This window comes from Bos grunniens, chromosome 28 (assembly GCF_055505025.1).
Source record: "Bos grunniens cultivar Pamir isolate PY7600 chromosome 28, Bosgru_T2T1.0, whole genome shotgun sequence".
NCBI lineage: Eukaryota > Metazoa > Chordata > Mammalia > Artiodactyla > Bovidae > Bos > Bos grunniens.
Window position 1 is genome coordinate 3,203,201 of NC_141192.1, and position 18,524 is coordinate 3,221,724.

Genomic DNA, 18,524 nt, shown 5'->3' on the forward strand with positions numbered 1-18,524 from the left:
TCCTTTTACTTGGAGAGTTTAATTCATTTATATTTAATGTAATTACTGATAAGAAAGGACTTACTCCTACTATTTTGCTATTTTTTTCCTATGTGTCATATCTTTTATGTTCCTCTCCTCAATTACTGACTTCTCTTGTATTAAATGTATAATGCCTGTCATATTCTTTTAATCATCTTGTTCTTTCATTTACTGTATATTTTAGGGGTTATTTTCTTAGTTGTTGCCTTGGGGATTACATCTTAATGTATGTTAATCTAGTTTGGATTAATACAGTATACAGAAGCTATTTTTTTACTGAAGTACAGTTGATGTACAATATTATGTAAGCTGCTGTTGTTCACTTGTATGTCGTGTCTGACTCTTTGTGACCTCGTGGACTGCAGTGTGCCAGGCTCCTCTGTCCTCCAGCATCTCCCACAGTTTGCTCAAATTCCTGTCCATTGAGTTGGTGATGCTCATATAACTTATTATATAAGTGAAAGGTATGCAATATAGTCATTCACAATTTTGAAAGGTTATCCTCTCTTTACAGTTATAAAATATTGGCTGTATTCCCCATGTTGTACAATATATTCTTGAGCCTGTCTCACATCAGAGTTTGCATCTCCCACACCCCCACTCCTATTTTGCCCCTCCCCACCCCCTACTGGTAGCCACTAGTTTATCCTCTGTATTTGTGAGTCTGCTTCTTTTTATTATACTTGCTAGTTTGTTGTATTCTTTAGAGTCCACATATAAGTGATATCATGCAGTATTTGTCTTTGTCTGACATATTTCACATTGCACAATGCCCTCCAAGTCCGTCCATGCTGTTGCAGATGGCAAAATTTTATTCTTTTTTATGGCTGAGTAGTATTCCATTGTATATATACACCACACCTTTACATTCATCTGTTGAGCAGAAACTTTTATCTTCTTCATCATCATTCACTACAGCTTTACACATTGTGTGCTCATCAATCAACACAGGTTTATCATTTTTATGATGCTATTTTTTAAACAGATGAGAGAAAAAGAGAAGTTGCAAAGAAAAATGCATTGATACTATCTTAAGTATTTACCTATGCCATTACTTTTACTGGTTCTTTATCTCTTCATGTGGATTTGAATCACTGTCTAATATTCTTTCATTTCAGCCTGAAGGACTCCTTTTAACACTTCTTATAGGGCAGGTCTGCTAGCAATTAACTGTCTCGATTTTTGTTTGTCTGAGAATCTGTTAAGTGCTCTTCCACTTGGAAGAATAACTTTGCCGCCTGTTGGATTTGGGGCTGGCAGTTTTTCACGGAGCCCTCTGACTCCCTTGTTGTGCTGCAGGAAAATCGAGGCAGCATGTGTGCACCAGCGCCTCACCAGGTCAGAGGTGTACACCCAGACGGGAGCCGGGTTTGAAACAGACGGGAGTGAAGCCAGGGCTGGGAGGGAAGACGTGCGGGCCAGAGTGGGAGGGCCTCATCCAGCGGCACCTTTGTGGTGAGCTGCGAGTGCTGTCGGTCATGGAAGCCTGACACCAGGCTGTAGGAAACTAGAGTCGTGGTCGGAAGGATGGCCTGTGGTTTCCAATCTGAGACATCCAGTGATTAGCCTGGTGGTGTAACTGGGGAAATAGGGAAGAAAACACCATCTGTGAGAGAACAGACAATGGGGAGATCATGTCATCTGTGCTGAGTTAGGAAAACTAGGAAGTGAGAGAGGAGAGGCATGTGAAAACAGGGGCTGAGAGGCTTGGTATGGACACCAGTTAGAATTCTGTGCGCTGCAAGTCACAGAAAGACAACCTAAGCCAGCTAAAGCCAGAAAAGGGAATTTATTCAAAACGTATCAGAGATTTACAAAGTCCTTTGCAAGCTGGGGAACCAGGCTTGGAAAAGAGCCCAAAATGATGGTGGCTCCAGGGAGCATAAAAATGAGGTGTACCAGATCGTCTTCTTGAAGGGATGGCGTTGGGGGGACATCTTTGCGGAATGCCTCCACCATGTTAGAAGGCACCAGACTCACAGCAGGACATGGTCACTGCTCCCTGTGCTGGGAAGTCCCTTTACCCATCTCTCAGTCTTTTCATAACATGCTCAAGATTAGACCAGACCCAGGCAGGACCATCTGATGGGCTGAGCCTACATCACATGGCCACAGCCAGCTGCCTACAGGGCCAGAGCAGACCAAAGAGGGAGGTGGGGTTGGGGGGGCGGTGGGGCAGGCGAGAGGGAGTCACTCCAAAAGGGAAGATCTGAGTGTGTTTGTCAGCTTAGAGAAGAGAACCAATGAGGGAGGAGGGATTAAAGATGCAAAGGGAGGGGAAATGTTTGGAGCAGATGAAGGTTGTGTGCCCAGGGGGAGGGGCTGGTCAAGTGCAGGAGGAATCTGGACTTTGCATGAGTTGGGAGAGAAGGCGCCTGGGAAATTTCCACTCTTTCCATCTGTTCCAGTCCCTACCATTCCACAGCAAGCAGGTGTTCTCACGAGGGAGAAGACTTGTTTCTCAATAATGCAAAACTGACTCGAGTGGTGATTCATCATTTTCTTTGGGGGAGGCGACACCATTTCAGACCTACTTCCTTGTTAGACCTGGATGAGGACAGAGGCTGCCATTGGAACCTGGGCTGGCTGGTGCTGGCGGGAAGCCCACCTCTAGGTCCCCCACCCTCTGCTGGAGGGGAAGGGTGACAGCTCCTTGGAGCCTCAGTACGTGTTCCCAGGGCCCAGAAACCCACTAACGAAGTATCATTTCCCTCTTTCCTCTCAGCCTCTGACTACCAGAAGCAGGAACTCAGCAGGCGGACCCTGCCTGGCCCAAAGTGTCAGGCCCAGTGGGCCGCGGTCCCTCCTGCCACTCCCGACAGTGCCCCTGGGGGACTCCACCTGCTCTCGGCAGGGCCTGTCCCACTGCTGGCCCTGCACAGCCTCTAGTGGAAGCTTTTTCCCTTCTCAGGAGACCACAACGAGACATCGCAGCCGAATAAAACTTCATCTGAAAGCCGCCTAGCTAAATGGAGCAGAGAGTCTTAGGTGAGTAGAATCAGTTTTAACCCAGTTTTTACAGAGGCCTAAAAACGAGGCCTGCCAGGTTCTAGGACCCCATCAGGTACACACAGCTGAGCTACTCAGCAGCCTCTTCAAGAAAAGACTTGCTCTCCCAGCTGCAAGGAGTGGGGTCAGCTGACACCACCAGCTGTTGGCTCTTTTAAGGTCAACCTCAGTTTTTGAGCCAACTTTATGTTCTTCTTGGGTGGCTCCCAGCCAACGGCTGCACACAGCGGTGGTAGCCGAGGTCATACTCCTTTTTGCGAAGGCTCCCAGCCAGTGGCCGTAGCACATGGGCGGAACCACCTCCACCCAGAGCTAGACCCCTCTTCTGGGCCGTCTGCCTCAGAGCCCCAGGTGGGCGGCAGAAACTGTCACGTATGCACATGGCTCAGACCCACCTCTCTTTCCCACTCCTGCTTCCTCCCCTTTGCTGAACAAGTGTTCATCCCTCATAAAACTCTCGTCTCTGCATCTGCCACTGGAGAACCCAACCAGCGTACCACTCCCCATCCTCTCGGCACTAAGCCCCCTGCACATCAGCTGTCTGGCCTCTAGCTGCTACAAAGAGAAAGGTGATGGGTGACCAGTGGTACAGCGGAGGTTCAAACCAAAGGTTATGTTCTCTGAACCAGCTCATTTAATTACCCTCTAAGCCACCTCTCCCCCTAATCCAGGGCTGCAGGACTCAAGGAGGAAACATGCCCGAGGCTACAGGTCACAAGTAAGGGACTTTCCAAGCAAAGCTTCTGTATTCTGGTCTGAATGCTCTTACTGGCCCAGTGTATCTGGTGATTTTCCAACCCTGGATTCTGCCTCTTTGTCCTTCTGACTTTCTGCCTAGGATCCCAGGATACCAAAGACTCAGAAAAGTAAGAGTACAGGGCTCTAGACCCATTCTGATGGGCCTGGGCTGTGTTTGAGAGAGTGTACCATAGACTGTAGTGAGTGGACAAGACTGAAGTTAAAAGCCAAGCTACACATCTGGAGGAGGCATTGGGCCAAAGGACAGAGATGGACTTCAGGCCAAAGGCAACAGGACTAAGGCCAGGAACAGTGGGCCAAGAGAGAAGCCCTGCTGTCTTCCCTTGGGGACACAGCAACTTGCAGAACCCAAGTGCCCAAAGGTGAAGCTAAGGCCAGTAAGTTAAGGCCACCAGTGTAGGAGAAGGTTCACCTCAGATGAATCCCTCACAATTTTGTGATTAAAAAATCTAGGAAAAAAAATCTATAAAGAATATCACAAAGACAGCATACTACAAGTTTTATTTACAGTTTACATTTAAATTCTAGATTATAATTAAATTATGGGTTAATTTTTAAATTATGGGTAATTGTTGTTCAGTTGCTCAGTCGTGTCTGACCCCTTGCAACGCTATGGACTGCAACACGCCAGGCTTTCCTGTCCATCACCAACTCCTAGAGCTTGCTCAAACTCATGTCCATCGAGTCAGTGGTACCATGGTCCAACCATCTCATCCTCTGTCATCCCCTTCTCTTCCTGCCTTCAATCTTTCCCAACATCAGGGTCTTTTCTAATGAGTCAGCTCTTCCCTTCAGGTGGCCAAAGTATTGTAGCTTCAGCTTCAGCATCAGTCCTTCCAATGAATATTCAGAGTTGATTTCCTTTAGGATTGACTGGTTGGATCTCCTTGCAGTCCTAGGGACTCTCAAGAGTCTTCTCCAGCACCACAGTTCAAAAGCATCAATTCTTCAGTGCTCAGCCTTTTTTATGGTCCAACTCTTAACCTCCATACATGACCACTGGAAAAACCATAGCTTTGACTAGATGGACCTTTGTCGGCAAAGTATTGTCTCTGCTTATTAATTAGCTGTCTAGGTTTGTCATAGCTTTTCTTCCAAGGAGCAAGCGTCTTTTAATTTCACGGCTGCAGTCACCATCTGCAGTGATTTTGGAGTCCAAGAAAGTAGAACCTGTCACTGTTTCCACTGTTTCCCCATCTATTTGCCATGAGTGATGGGACGGGATGCCATAATCTTCTTTTTTTAAATGCTGAGTTTTAAGCCAGATTTTTCACTCTCCTCTTTCACCTCCATCAGGAGGCTCTTTACTTTCTCTTCGTTTTCTGCTTTAAGGGTGGTGTCATCTGCATTTCTGAGGCTGTTGATATTTCCCCCAGCAATCTTGATTCCAGCTTGTGGATTGATTGATTCCAGCATTTCTCATGATGTACTCTGCATATAAGTTAAATAACTAGGGTGACAATATACAACCCAATTTGGAACCAGTCTATTGTTCCATGCCGGGTTCTAACTGTTGCTTCTTGACCTGCATACAGGTTTCTCAGGAGGCAGATAAGCTGGCCTGGTATTCCTAACTCTTTAAGAACTTTCCACAGTTTGTTGTGATCCACATAGTCAAAGGCTTTAGTGTAGTCAATGAAGTAGAAATAGATGTTTTTCTGGAATTCTCTTGCTTTTTTTATGATCCAACAGATGTTGGCAATTTTTTGGGTAATAAATATGAGAATTTAAATTTTGTATATGTAAATTACGGGTAAGGGCTTACTGGGGTCTCGCAAGAGAACTTTTAGAAGGTTCCTGTGGCCTCAGTGGGGGTGATAAGGGAGATATAAAAGGTTCAGAACTCTAGGCATGAGGCTCTGATAGGCAGGTGATGTTGAAACAGGGTCCAAAAGGATGCATCAAAATCTAGGAGGTGAAGAAAGACAGGCAGAGTGTTTATTTGGCGGGAAGGGCAGGTGTGGTAACAAAGACTGACTAAGTACTGGCTCTTCTGAGATGGTTCTGGTTGACGATGGAGACGGGGCTCACTCGGTCACTTAGGGACCAGACTGTGGGCCTCTGCCCTCTTTTACGTGGGGCTTCCAAGGCGGCCCCAGAAAAGGGAGACAAACACGGAGGAGTGCTGGGGGGAGGAGCTGTGTGAGCCAGACATCAAACTGGCCACAGTTCATCTGCTCACGAACAATGACTGGAGCCCAGCCACACCAAACTGCAAGGTAGCTGGGAAATCTGGAGCATCTGGGTGTGCCCAGGAGAATGGGGAGAACAGTTTGGGTGGAGAGAAAGCACCCTCTGCCCACAGTGGGGAGTTGACAGTGACTGGGGCATTCAGAGCGAACCTGGTAGAGAATGATCAGAGCTGTATAGCAAATGTCTAACAACTGGCTCTCTGGAAGGAAAAGAAATGTAAGCCCTGATTTTGTCAAATAGTAATCAGTATTGAGGCTGCAAAGAACAAAGAACTTTATTTGGGGATCTTATGAATTGCAGTTTGAGCAACACATATTCCAAAGAGTATTTCAGGGAAGAGCAAAAACAGGAGCTTATAAAGGCAGAAGTCATGAAGCTATGTTCTGACACTGAAAAAGAAATGTTTATCCTTGAGAAATAGGCTGTCATGAATTATAAGAGGGTAAGGGTCTGATATGTATCTCGAGTTTCTAGCAGGTGTTCTGAATGTCTTCTCTAGAACAATATTTAGCATTTGCTGATTTTCTTGGCATAAATACTCCCACCACCATTAGCTTCTAACTACCAGCATACCATCATGATCCGCGAACAAGGAGTTGGGAAGAGATGTGTAATAGCAGCTCAGTATGTAGTGGAATTAGAATTCTTCAGAGAAACAGAACCATATATGTAATGCATACATACCTCAAGGACATATGAAGTGTTTGATTATATGTATATACAGTGGTCTTCCTCAATTTACAATGGCGTTATGTCCCAATAAACCCATCGTTAAGTAAAAAAATGCATTCAATACCCCTAACCTACCAAATATCATGGCTAAGCCTAGCCTATCTTATACATGCTCAGAACATTTACATTAGCCTACAGTTGGGCAAAAATCATCTAATGCAAATTCTCTTTTAGAATAAATAGTTGCATATCTCATGTAATTTATTGAATACTGTGCTGAAAGTGAAAAAACAGAATGGTTATATGGGTCTAGAATGCCTGTAAGTGTATCTATTCTAAGTTCCTGGCCACGATCACCTGGCTGACTGGGAGCTGCAACTCGCTGCCACTGCTCAGCATCATGAGAGAGTACCATCTGGTGTGTGGTTAGCCCAGGAAAAGATGAAATTCAAAAATCTGAAGTACAGTTTTCTACTGAAAGCGTATTGCTTTCACACTACCACAAAATCTAAAAATCGTATGAACCATCATAAGTCAGGGACTATCTGTGTATATCAAGAGATTTATCATGAGGAATTCGCCCACACAATTATTGAGGCTAAGTTCCAAGATCTGTAGTTGGCAAGCTGGAGACACAGGAGACCCGAGGTAGTTCTAGTTCGAAGGCAGGAAAATACCAGTGTCACAGCTCGAGGTCTTCAGGCCAGAAGCTTTCCCTTCTACTCATGGGGGACTCAGCCTTTCTTTTCTTCCTGGGTCCCCAACTGACTGGATGAGTCCAGCCACCTCCAAAAGGGCAATGCGCTTTATTTCATCTACAGATTCAAATGTTAGTTTTGTCCAGAAACCCCCTCACAGACACACCCAGAATAATATGCGACCAAATGTCTGGACAGTCTGTGGCCCAGTCAAGAAGACATAAAAATCAACCATCACAATAGTATTTCCATCATACAGATAGGATAGGATAGGATACAGATAGGATAGGGAGAAATAATCCTAAGAAGGGAAGTTGTTCAACAATAGGGAAATGTTGTCAGTAGCTAGAAAGTCATGTCTGTTGAGTAGGTATTACCTTTGTGTTTAAAATAGTTTATTTAATTGTAACTTTTTAATTCATAATACAATTTCTAATGATGTCTGTGTTAAAATTACAAAATTCCTAAAAATTCAACAATCAGCTCTCAGGGCTGTTGGGACCAGCTGGCTGGTCCAGCACGCCTCTGAGATGGACAGATGTGGTATGCTAGGGAGATAGAGCTTCAGCCGCCTGGCAACAGAGACTGAGAGTGCCATCAACTGGGAGTCTGGGGACACTGCGTTCTGGTGACCACTGAGCAGGCGTCTCAGACTCAGGGCTTTCCTATCTATGTGACGTCTTGGTATAGATTAGAGAAAGGCTTGCCCTTGTCACCATGCTGGAACACACAACTTTGCCAAAGGAGCCCAAACCCAGCCCTACTCCCCCTTCTACTGACACTTCTGCGCAGTGTACAGCTTGCATAACGGTCCCCATAGCTCTGCGTGGAATGGGGCTGTCTCACGTCAGGCCTTGAGACAGAGGCCCGTTGCCACTTTCTGAGAGACTGGTTGATAAATGTGCCCTTCCCTCAGAAGAAGCCTCCCTGAGGCAAGAGCAGGCAAAGACTGTTTCTGGTGGCTTTGGGCTCATGGAAATGCAATTATCTAATAGAGCAGTGGTTCTCAACCCTGGTCACACATTAAGTAATCGGAGGAGCTTTTACACGTCCCAAAGACCAGTGTCCACACAAGATGAGTTAAACCGGAACTGATGGGGTGGAACACAGAAACTAGTTTTCAGAATGCCCCAATACTCAGCTAAGGCTGAGAGCCAGTGACTTGGAGCTATCCTGGCTCCGGGCCAATGATGTGGGTGATCGTCCCACCAAGTGGTGTGCATTTCTGCCGAAGCCTTTTGGACAGTTCTGCCCTCCCAATCCTTTCCACTCGCCTTGCAGTGCCCAGAGGTGCTGACCCAGAGGAGCCCCTTAGAAAATGCAGAAATGATGCAGGACAGGGAACCAGCAAAGGGAGAAGCGAGGACCACTGCCGGGAGATACAGTGCCGTGAGGACAGTGGGTAAGGGGGCAGTCTCTCTGTCTCTCCTCCTAACTGAGGCCTGTATTTCTCCTTGGCCTGAGATTACTGCCTGTGTAAGAGGAGTGGAGCAGTTCCTTCAAATAAAAACTTACTCAGGAGGCCCTGCTCTTGTCCTCACCCCACCCCTTCTCCCAGTGATCTCAAAGGGAACTGGAGGGCTCCCAGGGTCCTGTGGTGTAAGGTTTGTAAACTTCAGGAAGGAGAGGGTGCTAACGTCCCTTCCAGCTGGAACACATGGATCCCTTCATCCAGAGAAGTACTGGGAGTGTGGCCTGAGGACAGAGAGGAAAGAGCTACCTGGCCCCTGGCCCGCACCCCCGCTGCCGCCATCATTCTCTGGCGCAGAGTTCAGATTAGCTCTGCCATTTTCCCAGCTTTGCTTCTGGGCTTGAGCTTAGAGCCTCTGGTTTTGCCCAATTCCAACGCGGATCCCCAGAAAAGCAGGAGGGTAAGCTCAGCAGCTAAATATCATCCAGGGAAAGAGCTGCACAGAAAAACTGCCTGGGAGTAGTTTCGTAACCAAAACAAGTGTGAGTGGACCCAAACTAAGCCTTTGGGGCATTTTTCCTTCCTCTGGTTTGGAGGAAGTGGTCCAGGCTGCATTACTCATAGGCTTTCGTGATTGCTCAAGACGTTGTCACTGGCCACGGGACCTCCTTCTGTGACACTGATGTCAACCTGAGACGTTCCAGCCCTGTATCCTTCCCTCTCCTGCTAGATGGTCTCTGTCCCACCCTGACCTGACCTTTTCCTGGCCCCAAAGAAACGGGACGGCAAGTCTGGCATTCAGTGGTGTTTCTCAAATCTACCCATCAAGCCAATATTCCTCATGAGGTTCCCGGCCTGAGTCCTACCTGAGGCTCAGGGCTTGTTGTGCAGGAGGGGCACTGGGCAGTCTGCGGCACACAGATAGGAGCCCCGAGGAAGCGCATGTTGGCGCCCCTTCTGGAGCTAGAATCAAGACAGTTTGGGAGACTTGCTTAGGATGATCAGACTTGTGTGACCGGAAACACACCCCAGAGAAAAGGATCTGGGAGCAGCAGGAGCAGGGACTGTGCATGCAGATGGTTGTGTGTAGTGTTACAGGAGAGGCCACAGAGGAAGTACTGGCCGGTACCGTAAACGGCCTTGGATATCGTAGCAAACTTATGTATACTCATCCATCCCTTCTGAGGAGCATCTGAGGGTCAGAGTAAGTGACTAGATGCTGAGTAAGACAGCTCTGTCTCTAGGGATACTGTCTCTCCTTCACCCTGGGGACTTGACTCGCCACATCCTGGTGAGTCCTTAACCTCTCCCATCCTTCCCTCCTCTCCACAGTCCATATCCTGTCCTCTCCCGCATGGACTACTGCAGTGGGCCCCCAGTGGACCCCCCCCAGCCTCGGGATCCCTTCCCTTCCAGCTGCTCGGTCCACCATTTGGGGATCAGTGGACATAGGGGCACTGTGAGGATTAGGGTTGAAGCACGGCCAATCAAAGCTGAGGGGACCCTGTTCAAATCCCTCACCATCTACCGACGAAGAGGATATCACACAGTACCCAGGCCTAAAGAACCCAGCCCAAGTGCCTAACGGGTACCTGGGGGGGGTTTCAGGGGTACAAAGGCTGGTCCCTACCACCCAGCAAATTCACTGAGGGCTCTCAAGCCAGGGGCGTTCACGAGAAATGATTGGAATCACACTTAGACTGGCACCATGGAAAGGCAGGAGCTGTAGAGACAGGGTCGGTTCAGGCCCAGCCCTGACAGGGCTATGTGACTCTGGGCAAGATACATAACACTTCCGTGCCTTATTTGTTCATCTGAAGAACCGTGACAAAGTCTTCCCTGCCTCAGGGACTCTGAGAATTGAAACAGATACAGAATATAAAGCTCCAACCTCAAGCACGCATAGTAGGTGCCTACTAAATGACAACAATGACTGTGATTGCATTTCTTGGGCAGTTTTTAGGGTCTTGAGCCTGAACCTTCCCAAAGCCCCACTGCACACTGTTTAGAACTCTGCCAGTATTAAACTGGAACATGGCATTTGGCAGAGATTCACTACTCAGCGAACAGCCTTTAGTAAGATCCGGAATATCCCCTGGAGAAGGAAATGGCGACCCACTCCAGTCTTCTTGCCTGAAGAATCCCGTGGACAGAGGAGCCTGGCAGGCTGCAGTCCATGAGGTCGCAAAGAGTCAAACATGCCTGAAGAGACTTGGCACTAATTACTTACTATATGTGGGCCCTAACCTAAGTGTTTCACAGGATTCTTACTCCTTTCACCCTATTTAAGTAGCAAAAAAATGTTAACATCTCTAACCGGCTTTGCTGGGTGAGTCCCCTGGGACTCTGAATATGCCAAGGCTGTGCCTCTTTCTAAGACACACCTGTCTTTTCACAGTTGGAACTGTGACCTCCTAGACGGCCTCCTAGTCCCTCTTGGCAGGAAGCATGGGGCAGAGCAGGTCCCCAAGGACAGACCGCTCCCCTACCCCCAGCCTTGGCAGTGCGTGCGGACCGGGGACCCAGGGCGGCCAGAGTCCGTGCATTTCCTGCAGCCTCTTGGAATCTCTAGCCGGCGGCGCGCACTTCAACGAGCCCTCCCCACGCAGAGGGCGGATCCGATCCCGGAGCCCGCCCGCCCTCTGGGGCCGTCGGTCCAGCTGGGACCGCGCACTCTGCCTGGCTCCTCCCGTCCCGCCCTCCCCGCGCCTCCGCCCGGACCGCGCACCCGCTCCGCTCGCGGATGGGCAGTGCCGCGTGCTCCCTGGCCAAGCGGAGGGACAGCCAGGCCGCCCCGCCCTGGCCCAGTGATTGATCAGAAACGGTTACTGAGCCTCTTAATGGTTTACTTGGATGGGAATTAATTCTAAGATGGATAAATAATGCATTGAGGTTTACGTTGTTCAAGGCAAGCCGTCGGTCTGGAGCCGGGAGAGGCAGCCGAGGGAGCCTCGCTGGTGACGCCAGCGGCCATGGGGGCCGGAGCGGGGAATGGGGGGCAACTGGGCGAGAGGAAGAGAAAAGGGAAGTGGATGACAGCATGATCAACCCAGCAATCCCGTCCAGGTGGCGGCAGGAAGATGCTGAGCCCAAAGATCAGGCAAGCCAGGAGGGGTAAGTCCGACTTCCTGCAGCCGATCTGGGCAGTGTGGCGAGTCTGTTGGCAGATGGGTGCGGATACTCGGCTGGCTGCATGCTGCGGTCACATGGGGCGGGCGTTCTGGAGGCATCTCGGTGGCAGGCAGCCCCTAATAGGGAGGCTCCTGGGGTCTGTGGGGGTCAGACCTGATACTGTCAGAGGGAGATGGCCAATGTAGTGCCCTGGTGGGTGTGCAGGTTTCAGCCCACATCGCATGTTTTATAGAGTCCCTGGCTTGCTCAAAGTGATGAGGTGACAACTTTGGAAAAACTTCATTTATTTTTTATTACTAAAAGGGAAATGCTGAATGCTCAAGATCTGCCCTAGTAGCCAAGGCAAAAGTAGTTGTCATTAGGAAAGGCAATGCCCTGACTTCTCCAGACAGCCAGGTCCCACCACAGCTGGGCTGCAGAAAGCAACTCCTCAGGCAGGCAGGCAGGGGCTCTGTCCGGGAGAACTCCCGGAAAGCAGCAGGGCCTGGAGTTGCTGGTGTTGGGGGAGCGGATCCAGAGATAAGTAAGGGATGCGGGTGAGCCTTGCAGGGGTGATCTGCAGCACTGGGCCAGCACCCCAGCCACCTGGTGGCCCTGCAGAATGGCCTGGGGCCTCGGGACAGGTCTTGGGGCTCAGAACAGCGTCTGCCTGGACGGCAACTTCTTGGCCAGTGCAAGTGTCGATGACAGCATCTGTGTTTTAAGAAAAATAGAATGTGTCTTTTCATGTGACCAGCGTTTGTGGAGGGCTGAACCTTCCTTGTGAGTAAGGAGCATGAGGAGAGTGGCTGGAAGTGGGTGGAGCTTCTGCCCAGGGCACTTGGAACCAGTACTTGTCTCGCCCAGTGTTTGTATGTTGGAGGCAGGGATCCTCTGGGTTCTCGTGAGCTCACAGGCACACACCCACCTCATCAGCGCACTGCAGGCGTTTGGATGACTTTCCCGGGCAGGCTGGCCCTCTAGGGCACAGTTAGAGCCATCAGGACCCTCCCTGGGATGCTTGGAATGGGCTGTCACCCGTGGACTCCAGGGGGCAAGGAGGGCTGTGCACGGCTCTGCTCAGGGGCAGGGGTCCAGCCTGGTGACAGTGCAACAGGTGGGCCAGGCCAGGCCCCTAAGAGAGCTTGGGTCTCCTCTCCCAGCATGTGGCTAGCATGCTGGCCACACATGGCTATTGCGCACTTGACATGTGATTAATCCAAACTGAGAAAAATACGCAGAAGATTTTGATGACTTGGGGGAAAAGGAATGTAAAATATGTCAATGATTATTTTACATTGATCACCTGATGAAGTGATAATACTTTGGATATATTGGGTTAAATAAAATATTGATTGAAGTTCAGTCCACCTGTTTTATCTTTTACTTGCTTTTCATGCTGTTCCTAGAACATTTATAATTACATATGTGGCTGACATTATGTTTCTGTTGGATGGGGCTGGTTTAAAAAAAAAAAAACAAAACAATGTTTTTGCAAACAGCTCTCAGGAAGCCTGCCTTTGAAATCTCAGTCTTCCTAGAAACATTTGTTCTGGGTCAGTGGTTCTCAACCAGGAGCTCTTTTGCCCTCTGGGGGATGTTGATGTCTAGAGACATTTTGGTTGTTCTAACTAAGGGATGCTACTGGCATCTAGTAGATATAGGCCAGGGATGCTGCTGAGCATCCTGCAATGTAGAGGACAGCTCCCACAACAAAGAATTCTCTAACTCTAAATGTCAGTAGTGCTCAGACTGAGATACCAGATGATATTATCTTGTAGTGTATGTTAAAAGATAGAGTTTATGGTGCTATATATCAGATATTTATAAGATAACCGCTTACCCATAAAAATAGGTTTCCCTGGTGGCCTCCACCACCACCAGAGCTGTTTGCAAAGTCATCCACCACCAGAGCTGTTTGCAAAAACACTGTTTTTTTTTTTTTTTAAACCAGCCCCATCCAACAGAAACATAATGTCAGCCACATATGTAATTATAAATGTTCTAGGAACAGCATGAAAAGCAAGTAAAAGAAAAAACAGGTGGACTGAACTCCAATCAATATTTTATTTAACCCAATATATCCATTACAGGTAAAGAATCCACCTGCAATGTGGGAGACCTGGGTTCAAACCCTGGGTTGGAAAGATCCCATGGAGAAGGGAACGGCTACCCACTCCAGTATTCTGGTCTGGAGAATTCCATGGACTGTATAGTCCATGGGATCACAAAGAGTCAGACACGACTGAGCGACTTTCACTCACTACCCTTAAAAATACATGATCATAAACCATGACAAGAGGCATTCTAAGGGCATAAGAGCATATACTACAAATGAAGCCTTCAGAGGAACCAAGTGGTGCCTGAGCTGTGAGCTGAAGAATGGTGGGGCTACCTAGGCAAGGATGGTGGAGGGAGGAAACCACATTACAGGCAGGGATTGGCATGTGCCAGTGCTGGTGGTGGGGGGAGGGCTGTGCATAGGGTCAACAGGCTAGGGCTGGAGACCAGGTCAAGAGTCAGAGCACGCAGGGACATTTCTGGAGGAATACAGACCAAAATTATATATGCATGCCTCTAAGAAATTGGGCTCTGGTAGAAGGAAGAACTTCCCTCCAAATTCATCCCCCTTGGCATCTTTTAGGAGTCGGGAGGGCTTCATGTCATAGACCCTGTCAGGCTATAGGATACAAATCACAGCCCCTGAGATCCACACACTGCCTTGTCCAGGCAGCTCCAGGAGATACATATGCCAGACACGCTTCCAGATTGCACCACTACCTGGTTATAAAGGGTTGACGGAGAAGACCTGGGGTCACTTTCTGAAACAGTTAAGAAAACCAGCCCAGGTCAACTGGGCTCAGAAGCCTTGGCTGCTCTGCAATAGGGGCTTCCCAGGAAACCTTCCCCAAGGTCATATTAGCTGTTAACTTCCTGGCAGGTCCCCATCCAGGCCAGCTCTGATACTGCTGCAAAGAGCGCCATCACCCTAAAAATGCCCCCATGTCTCTATCCCAGGGAGGAGGAGCTGTCAGGATTGAGAACCTCCAGGAAAAACCCTACTCTCACTATGCTACTTGCTAAATTCCTTCAGTTGTGTCCAACTCTGTGCAACCCTATGGACTGTAGCCTACAGGCTCCTCTGTCCATGGGATTCTCCAGGCAAAAATACGGGGTAGGTTGCCATGCCCTCCTCCAGGGGATCTTCCCGACCCAAGGATTGAACCCGTGTCTCTTATGTCTCCTGTGTTGGCAGGCGGGTTCTTTACCGGTAGTACCGCCTGGTACTTACCCACATATAAAACTAAGTTTGTTCAATAATCGGAGTTCTATTTCCAAGAAGTAGTTAGAGGCAGGTGAGGCAGATGTTGTACACACGCACAGAAGAGAACAATGATAATTCAAAAAAGTAGGGAGGCACCCAAACCAGCAGGAAATGTCTCAAAAAGAGCCTGTAAATGCAAACAGTGTGCTTGCTTTTAAGTACCTCATATAATTCAGACTGATTCAGGAAGGTGGTCCAGATTGGTTGGTACCAGCTCACACTGGCCTTTAATACCGTGATTCTAGCTTGCCATTGCCTGCTTAGGACCAGCTCAGACTCACCCTCGCTTATCACGGCCTGTGGAAGCCAGACGAGGCCATCTGGACCCAGGTGCGGTTGGCTCTACCTCACTTAGCTCCTGCCTATCTCCTAGGGTCCTGTTCAGGGAGTCTTTCCTGATGCCATGCCTGGCAAGCTCTAACTCCGCTGAGATTTGTTGCCAAATTTCCAGAGTGGGAATGGAAGAGACAGTCACCCCACCCCTGCCAGTTTTCCTAGAAGAAAAACAAGATAAACTCACTGAAAATCCATGAATTTATCACAGATACAGTGGAGCAAGTCACAAATGCATGTGTTCTGTGACACTGTAAAAATTGCCTTTTATTTTTTTTAGATAGAGAACAGAAATGTAAGGTAGGCACCCTCTCCCTGTGAGTTTTCCAGGGTGAGGGAAGGCAGCGGAGCCCCAGGCTGTACCTTCATGCCCACCACCAGACTCTGAGTGCTGTGCCCTCTGTGCACCCACCACTCACAGAGCCCCCCAGGAGGTAGTCAGAACAAAGCCGCTGAATCCTTGACCCTGATGCTGCCCCAGCTCCCTGGGATTGCTCTCTTTCCTGAAATCCCACTGACACAGGGCCTGCTTCTTCAAAGATTTGTGTGTCCCCTGTTTTTATTGAGGCCTCTTCTGGGCCCGTTAGCACTGCCCCAAATAAAGATTTACTGATTTGGTCTTGCCGTGTTTCACAAGGATAAGGTATGGGAGGCAGCTGTGTCATTTGCCTCCCAGAGAGCTCTTGGCTCTGCCTGGCTCACTCAGCCTCCTGTTATTGTCCTCTCCCAGCCATCATCATTTCTAACCTGTGGCAGCAGTACTTGGCCTCACCCCACCCACGCCCATCCATTCTCCACTCCAAAGCCAGAGCCACCTTTCCAAATTTAAATCCACAGTGTCCCCACCACCAGCCTCCTCCTCCAGCCCCAGCTTACAGGAAGACCTCTCTTACAGTCTAGCCACTGACCTAACCTCCAGCCTCCTCTCACTCTCCAAGCTCCAACCACACTGGCCTTCTTCCCATTCCTCAGCGTGTTCCATGGGCCTCCTACCACAGGGCCGGAGCACTCCCTGTTTCCCCAGCTGGAATGCCCCCTTCTCTCTGTCAGTCTGTCTGTCTGTCTGTCTCTCTCTCTCACACACACACACACACACACACACTTCTTAGCTCCCGTTCTCCCTCCAGTTCTCAGCTCAAGTGTCGCCAGCCAAGTGCTCCTGCAACCCCAGTCTAAACCGGGTCCTCTGCTCTGGGCTCTCCTTTCCTTTGTAGCACTTACCTTGAGTTGTAGTTGTACACTCCTCAGTGTGACTATTTGGTGAATAACTGTCACCCCGCTAGACTTTGCACTCCAGGAGAGCAGGGCCCATTTCTGTGTTTAGACATCGTTATACACCAATGCCAGGCATCTGGTGGGTACTCGATACACATATGGCGAATAAATGAATGCATGAGTAGGTGAGTGAGTGAGTGAATTAACAGCAGAGAGAGCGTTAGCCTAGGGGGCTGAAGCACTGTCTTTGGACTGGCGCAGGTCCTCAGGAAAATCAGCCCTCCTTTGATTGATTTATATGTTGCAAATGTTTTCCCAATTTGTTGCTTGCCAGTAATTTTTATATCAGGGTCTTTTTTCCCCGATGTATGCATGTTTTTAATTATTATGTCATCAATCTATCAATATTTCCTTTTAGAGTTTCTGCCTTTATTTAAAGTATTTCAAAATAAAATTGATGTTGCTACTGAGGCTCCTTCTTTTAAAGGAAATCATTAGTCTGACGAGCACAGCTCCAGCAGCTTGAGCCATCTTCCTTCGAAGGAGTGTCAGTGTCTTAGAAGCCTTGATGAATGTGCAGAGCCTGGTCAGTACTTTGGGGATGGAGAGAAAAAGCTGTATGAGTGAGATGAAGTGCTTTCACTGGCCTTATTTTTCTTGATTTTCCCTGAAGAAAACAAACCTGCATTTCTCGTGTGCCTTCCGTGCTCCAGGCGTTTTTATCACACTTTATGCTATGATGATGCACCATTATTCCCATTTTAACAGATGTGGGAGGAGAATTGTGGGTACCGTGCCAACAAGTGTGGGAGTTCCCGTCTATCCAGTGCCGAGGCGTATGCCCTCCCCCTAACCCAACACAGGGATTCACACTATGCAAACACCACTGCAGGTGCCCTGCATGCCCCCAGGAGAGCTATGAATTCTTTGAGTGATGAAAGGTGGTGTGATTTTTAAGAAGATTCCCACTACCTATGAATACGTGGAAAGTAGATTCAAACAACTGTTAGAATATTTAAGGTTGAATTATTGATATGTAGCAGAATACTAAGCAAATTAAAAGGCAAGGCAATTTTGAACTCCAGGGAAAGCAAAAAGTGATTCATGAAATATTCTAGTATACTGCATAGCTCAACTGGGACTAGCAATTACATAGTACTAATAATGCAAATTCTTCGTATTGATCAAACTAAAAATACACAGTAACTATACTGGGAGGATGGAGTGGGTGCTTACGTGTGATGGAGTGGAGGAGTGAAATAAACGAGATCCTCATCTTCCATAGTTAGAAGTCAGTAGGTAGTATTTAAAATGGAAAAAATATCAGGAAAGTATTTGGCACAAAAACAGACCGTAAATCAATGGAGCAAAATAGAGAACCCAGAAACAAATCCATGCATGTGTGGTCAATTAATTTACAACAAAGGAGCCAGCAATATACAATGGGCACTATACGGGAAGGACAGTCTCTTCAATCAATGGTGTTGAGCAAACTGGACAGTAACAAGCAAAAGAATGAAACTGGACCCTTACCTCTCACCATACACAGAAACCAACTCAACAGACTTGAACATTAAAATTTGAAACCATAAAACTCCTAGAAGAAAACATATGGGGTAATCTCTTTGACATCAGTGGTGACGATCATTTTTCGGGTTAGAACAAAAAGCAAAGGGACAAAAAGCAAAAATAAAGAAATGGGGCTGCATCAAACTAAAAAGCTTCTGCATAGAAAAGGCAAAAACCCATAAAATGAAACAGAAACCTACAGAATAGG

The 18,524-nt window shown here is 48.1% G+C and overlaps 1 protein-coding gene across 17 annotated transcripts in view; it reads left to right on the forward strand.

The window, feature by feature from the left end:
- The window catches only part of ARHGAP22 (Rho GTPase activating protein 22), a 179,292-nt gene that overhangs the window by 24,628 nt on the left and 136,140 nt on the right, over positions 1–18,524 (forward strand). For 7 of the 17 annotated variants that reach the window (XM_086381244.1, XM_086381243.1, XM_086381233.1 and 4 more), the window contains exon 4: positions 2,933–3,009. The exons of 5 other annotated variants lie outside the window; for them this stretch is intronic. Coding sequence is in view for 8 of the 12 variants with exons in the window: in XM_086381233.1 (XP_086237359.1) it covers positions 2,991–3,009 (19 nt within the window). In the remaining 4 variants the exon portion in view is untranslated. Of the gene's footprint in view, positions 1–2,932; positions 3,010–11,329; positions 11,878–18,524 lie in introns of those variants that run through there. 5 more of the 17 variants (XM_086381246.1, XM_086381230.1, XM_086381229.1 and 2 more) reach the window with 1 other exon arrangement.